This window comes from Haplochromis burtoni, unplaced genomic scaffold (genome assembly GCF_018398535.1).
Source record: "Haplochromis burtoni strain Fernald_Lab_line unplaced genomic scaffold, NCSU_Asbu1 Contig_100, whole genome shotgun sequence".
NCBI classification, from domain to species: Eukaryota; Metazoa; Chordata; class Actinopteri; order Cichliformes; family Cichlidae; genus Haplochromis; species Haplochromis burtoni.
Window position 1 is genome coordinate 1,536,551 of NW_024582461.1, and position 6,817 is coordinate 1,543,367.

General features: G+C 38.1%; 1 protein-coding gene across 2 annotated transcripts; it reads right to left on the reverse strand.

Annotated features, from left to right (window-relative positions):
- Positions 1-268: 268 nt before the first annotated feature.
- tusc2a (tumor suppressor 2, mitochondrial calcium regulator a) lies at positions 269-6,815 on the reverse strand. Of its 2 annotated transcripts, XM_005927427.3 has the most exons (4): positions 5,873-6,815; positions 4,347-4,576; positions 1,070-1,190; positions 269-982 (listed from the first exon to the last, which is right to left on the reverse strand). In XM_005927427.3, the coding sequence occupies exons 2-4, from the start codon at positions 4,487-4,489 to the stop codon at positions 917-919; spliced, it is 330 nt and encodes a 109-aa protein (XP_005927489.1). In that variant the 5' UTR covers positions 4,490-4,576; positions 5,873-6,815; the 3' UTR covers positions 269-916. The 2 variants fall into 2 exon arrangements, with proteins under 2 accessions (XP_005927489.1, XP_042079016.1); XM_042223082.1 differs by having other exon boundaries at positions 4,347-6,815.
- Positions 6,816-6,817: the final 2 nt, after the last annotated feature.

Genomic DNA, 6,817 nt, shown 5'->3' on the forward strand with positions numbered 1-6,817 from the left:
GCACCGATTTCCCATTTTCCCAGCAAAATACAAAGAAAGGAAGGGTGACTAAAGACTTTTTGCACACTAGTGTAAATCCAGGACCTAAACTCAGATGTAAGGGGAAGAACTTCACTTCCTAATATGATAAATGAGAACACTGTCTTCCGGTGTCTAACTTTTTATTCTGCACTGTAAGGTCAAACATCCCAGTGCAGTAATAATAAACAAGATGAACTGCACCAGAAAGCTTCAGTCAATATGAAAAATAACACAAAAAAAGAGAAGATTTGAGTGATTTTGCTCAATAAACCATTTATTCAAGTATTTTCAACTAAGAAATCTGATGTTATTTACAGTACATTATGTTCACTAGTGCAGGTCTGAGCGCCAATAACTGAGACTAACTCAGACGTGACAATACAGAACATAAATATATACAAATTCCACAATCCCTCATCATTCCCACCCTGCAAATACATCTTGCATTTGTAGTTCACACACGAACCCAAAACTAGCACATGTACAAAGACACATACAGAGTCTACATCTCACAGAAGGCATGAACCATTAAACCCTTTTCACGTCACAGATGTTTTGCCCTGCAAAATTAAAAAAACAAAAACAAAAAAAAACTCAACAGGAGAAACACGAATTCATCCGAAGTATTCTCCAAGTCTGCATACATATCAGCTGGGTAGTGGAAACACAACTTGTACCATCACTATTTTTGTGAATGTCAAAATAAAGACTTGTTGAATTCAAATGTATAACATTTAATTCAATATATCATTTTTCATGTGACAGTTTGAATTTTCCTTTTTCCTCTGCAAGCCCCATTCGCCAGTTCTTGACTGCAGCTCTCGGGACTTGAATGATGCTCAGCAAAGAGGATCTGTGGCTGCACGTCATTGTAGACCGGTCACTGTGCAACGTGTCACACCTCACAGAGGACGATGGGGAAATCGACATGAATACACGGGTGGTCGAGCTTCACAATTCCCTGGAAAAAAGAAAAAGAAAAAGGAGGAGGAGTGATGGCACTGACCCTATATCGCCCTGCCACTGCAAAAGCGTGTTCCTAGCTCACCTGTGGAATTAGATTTTTCTGGATCCTCTTCAACTTGGACTTCTTTCTGCCATTTTTTGTCACGACCGTCTCCTCATAGAATTCATGGGCGAGGTCACCGTCCTCATCATAATACAAAGAACTGCCAACACAGAAGGTGGACAATTGTGTCAGGATTAACAGAGGAGGTGTAGGCGTTACTTGCTGATAGTCGCATCTAAAACGGTTGTCAAGTTTAAAAAAAACAAAAAAAAAAAACAACAAACAAACCCCCCACCCACCCACCCAAATTTCTCACTCCCCTCCAACGTTTGAGCCTCATGTATTTATTAATGTGCCTTTTTGGTTTGTCTGGGTTTTTAAATGTGACAAAAATTATTTACTGGATTATTTTGACATTAATGCTTAACCCCACTAGGAATAAAATTATTGGCTTTGAAATCAAGAATAATCTAGAAACCTTAGTGTGGACAGTTTAAAGTGGGACAATATTTCAGTAATAAAGTAAAGTGTGGCCTATAAAACTGTCAATGCACAAATGCCACTCTGGCACAAAAAATATGCTACTAGGTAGTACTAGGCATTTGAATGGGTGAGTAGATAAGGGTCATTCTACAAATGGAGGACAAAACAGGCTTTAAAAATTATATAAAAATGTAATTTCTTTTTTAATATCATCCTTTATTTTATAGTTTTCTGGTATGTATTTAAAAATAACAAATAGTAAACCATCAGCTGATCAGATCTGCCCAGGCACCAAAGATCCACTTTTTGAGCTATTTTAGTTCCTGTGTACTTTGTCATCAAGTACAAAAAAAGAATTTAATACTCAAGAATTTATTAAAGATAGTGACTATTCATTCAACTTCATATAAGACCCAACTTATATTAATTTAAGCAACTTTCAGAATCTGCTTTGCCCAACTTTTCAGTTTAAAGTCATTTTAGTATTTATTTTCAAATCTTCCTCTCAAATAAACCTCTCATACAGTTATTCAAACTATTACAAAGTCAATAGATTAAACCCTTGTGAGCAAAGAACATCATCTAGGATTAGATGATATAAAAAGAATATGGTAACTTGAATGAATGTGACAAGAACCACAGAAATGCGGTTTAATATTTTTTTAGGTTTGTAACGTGTTTCTGTTATATGCATGCTAACTCCATGCAAGTAAATATAGTTTGAGTGATTTGAAGTGGTGTGACCTGAATCCAATTGAGATGCTGTGGTATGACCATAAAAAGGTGGTTCATGCTTGAAAACCCTCCAATGTGGGTGATTTCTGCAAAGATGAGTGGGCCATAATTTCTCCACTGCGCTGTAAAAGACTTTTTGCCAGGTATCACAAATGCTTGATTGCAGTCTGTTGCTGCTAAGGGTGGCCCAACAAGTGATTAGATTTAGGGAGTAATCACTTTTTCACACAGGCCCATGCAGGTTTGGATTTTTTCCCCCTTAATAATTAAAACTTTATTTAGAAAGTGCATTTTGTGCTTACTTGTGTTATCTTTGTCTAATATTTACATTTGCTTGATGATCTGAAAGTTTTAGGTGTGTCAAACACACAAAATAGAAAATCAGGAAGTGGACAAACACTTTTTCAGACCACTGTATATAAATAAAAGAATGAAAGGAAGCTTTCAAATTATTTTTTTCTACTTTGCTAATACGGGTAAAAGGGTTGCAGTTAAAATGACACACTCGATCTAATCAAAATAGATCGGAAAACACACCCCTAGTGTTAGCACATGACTCAGTTATGTCCCTTCCTCTTTGTCATGGCACTGTTGTGTTATGCTAAATAGGTTTCGGTAACAGAGTTGCAAATATTGCAGTGCATAATTACTATTCTTTGATTTAGGGCTCTGTGATACAATGAAATATGTGAGATGACAATATTAAAACATTTATCATTTTCATATTATACCCTATTGTTTATTGCTTTTACTACAGAATTTTTTCGCTGCCTTAAATGATGGTTTGCAATAGTCACCATGACATCCCAGAAGGACCAGCCAAAACAAATTGCAGAGCTCATTCCTAAATGTGGGGGTTAACTCTGTAAAATGGACATGGTTTGGTAATGAAAAGTCTGATGTGGACCACCGGTGCCCACCACAGGCAACACACAACAAAACTTTTCTACACAGCACAAAGAGAATTTACAAATGGGAAACAAAAAAGAGCCATCAAGTGTTAATAAACCTCAGACTGAAATGTTGGAACAAGTTCTTGCCTGTGGTACACCACATAATAAAGACTCACAAAGATAATGGCAGTCATTTCAACTTATATCTAGAAATAGATTTTGTGCATTGGTCAAAACACTCGACTTAAGGTATACAATCCCCAACCAAAAGCAGTTAGCACAAGTCGGTTTATCTCATTTATATTACAAGTGTCGAGCCAAAGTATTGGAGGAAATCCACGACGTAACATATTATGCTGCAACAACAGATATGTGAACAATTCGAACAACACATCGGTGTATGAGCTTAACATTGCACTTCATCCAAAACTGAACAATCTGCAGTCGATATTTTCAGACAGGCTATTATCCTGACAACAGGATACAACCATACAGGAGCAGTAATGATAGTCAGAGGCTTTGGGGAAGCACTTGAGTCATGGGGAATGCGTAGGGTCATCTAGTATGTGTCACTATGGGTAACTCCACACAAGGTCCATAATTATTTCACTTTTGATTATTTAAGTTAAATGTACAAAAGAAATCGGCGCCAGTTTAACTCAGTGTTTGGAGCGGCCAAGAGCAGTCTCTCTCTGCCCCTGCTTTCCTGTCCTTTCTTCACTGTCTCTCTCAAATAAAGCTGAAAAAGGTCAAAACAACTGTTTTTAAAAATTTACAAAAGAAATAGTACTTTCCGCGTGGTGATTATATAAACCTTTCACAGAATTTACAATAAATGCACTATATTGATTTATATTGTTATCAGGATAAGAAATGACTTAGTGGGATATGACAGTTTAAGACATGTCAACAAAATCAAAACAAAAAAATTAATTAAAGATGACCTTTAATATTTGGCATGCAATTTGCTTATTAAGAACTTAGGACAAGAGCAAAATGCCATTTTGGCAGTATTCCTCAAGAGCTGTTTTTGTAATTTAAATAATATTTTGGAACTGCTAACTAGGCTTGCATTTTGTCTCAGGGCGAGTGTAATTTGCATAGCAAATGTATGTGTTAGTATTGTGTGCATGGATTATTTTCAAACTCAAGGGTGGGATAGAAAACGTCCTTTCAACAGCATATCCACTGTATTATTTATTTACCTTCTCCTTGTAAAAACAAATGGTGTTGCATTCTTAGAGCCTTTCAGCCGGGCCAGAGACTGCTCGTTCCCATCATTTCCTGACTCGCCTCCGCTGCCTGAGAAAGGCCAGACACCTTTGGCTTTGGATCCACTTCCTCCCATTCTCAGAGATAAGGCATAGTTAGTCTCAGATTAGAGCGTTCAGTCTGGTTGGTAGCCAGATGCTCAATTGCTTACCAAGGTCAGAACCTGAAAAGTGAAAGTACATAAATAAGTAAATTTCACTGTCTGGTGTCCGAGTGAACTGTTTACTCAGCTGCCAGCTGTTAAGACGTTGTTTGCTTACTGACTGCTGGCTCTATTTTGGTGCACAGAGGACTCTGTTGGCAGAAAATGGCCAAGCTAAACTCAGAAACATCTAAGTATAATCTTGAGAGCTTGAAAGAGAAGGCAACTAGACTTATTTTGGGTATGAGATATTTCAAGAGGCTTCTTCAGTTCTATAAAAAAAATAAATTAATTAAAAAAGGTGGAAAGTCCTTCAGAATTGGTTCTGTCATGGACCTACTATTGATCATATGAGTCATCACATGAGCCAAGGCGCAGAAACAAAATGTGTGGCTCATTCCCATCACTGAGGGTTAAGGTCGAATCTATTGTAAGGCCTTGCCTCAACCCATCATTTGACCCTACTGAGGTCACCTGAAGCAAGGTCTGAGTGGGGATTGAAGCGCTTGGAAAGGGATCTTATGGCTTCATTAAGTCATTGATAACTGGTGTGGTAAGCTCCCACCTCTGTTCAATGATGCCCTCCTTTACTCCTCTCTCAAACCATGTCTTCTTGGTTTAAAATATTAACATGATCATACAAAAAAGAGCGTATTTTGTTCTTTAGGTGCAGGTGTTTCTAAAAGAACCGCGCCCAAAGGGGGAAACCCCCACCATGAGTTCAACACCCGGGACTCTCCATCAATTTTTAATGAGCGCTAAGGAAGCCTCTTGGATGAGAGGTAAAGGTGTCACACCTAAACAAGTCCAGTCGCCTTCCTTTGGAAGGTCTTATGGGTACCATCACCTGGATGGCTGAAAACCTACACAAACACTTAACTATAATAATAATAATAATAATAATAATAATAATAATAATAATATCTCAATTTTATTCGTGTGTGAGACAGTTCCGTCTGTTTTATATCGTTACGTTACACCACGGTTAGCTTCACCGTAAGCTAACCAACGGGCCACAAAAAAGCCGAACCTAAACCCATTAAGTGTCACTCAAAACGCTTGACACCTTACAACAGTCACTTAAAAACACACCCACGGCTTCACAATATATTGTACATCGTCTAATATTTTGCAACGGCGCCCGTTTGATGTGTGGTGACCTACATGTGGCTAATGACTACCGGCTAACGGTACCTGCACAGTTAGGTGAGGTAAGCTAACAGACTGTTAGCTTCCGACTACAGACGCAGGTTAAACAATAGACGAGTCTGCAAACACACTGCTGCTTTATACACGGGATTCTGACAAACATCTTACCTTATGGTACACTAAACCTGACATGTCCTGTCATAACTTTTACTACTAGCTATGTTTAGCTAGCGCTGGCCGTTGCTGTCCGACCGACGATGACGATGGAGATCAGCTGATCTGACCGACTATTAAAGAAAAAACGTCACCAATATTTAACTAAAGAATTTATTCATAAAGGTGCGTTAAATGAATCTTTTTTATGTTTAAAGTGGGTGTTCATATCTACATCTGAATTTAAAAATGTATAGTATGCACACAGTACTGTGAGAAAGTATTTACCCCCATTTCCCATTTCGTTAAAAAAAAAAAAAACCTAACCTAACCCTGATTACTTTCAGACCTGTCGAATCAAAACACAACTTAAACAAGACTTGTTTAACAAAGGGAAGCAGTTTTAAAGATCTGTCCAGAACAGCAACAAAATAATCATTGACGTCTATCAGTCAGGAAAGGGTTATAAAGCCATTTTAAAGCTTTGGGACAGTGGTTAACCTTCCCAGGAGTGGCCAGTGTATCAAAATTAGTCCCAAGAGCATATCTATGCCACAAGAGAACAAAAAAGATCCTATAGATTCCCAAGACTTTTCAGAGGACAGATGAGATGCTTTGGTGTGACCTTAAACAGACCATTCACGCTTGAAAACACTCCAATGTGTCCCAAAACAATACTGCAAAGATCGGGCCAAATTCCTCAATGCCTTTTATCGCAAACAGTTCACTGCCGTTTTTGCTGCCATGGGTGACACAACCAGCTTAGGTAGCAATTACTTTTTCCCCACATAGGACCAGATTGGTTTCGATAGCTGTTTGTGTTGTTTTGTTTTGGCCTTAATAAATATAGTCATCATTAAAAAAAAAAAGGGATGGGGGCATTTTGTATTGAAAAGTGTTAAGGTGGTTCGGGTATCTGTCTTGGATGGCTCCTGGGTGAGTTGGCTCTCTGTTTGCTGC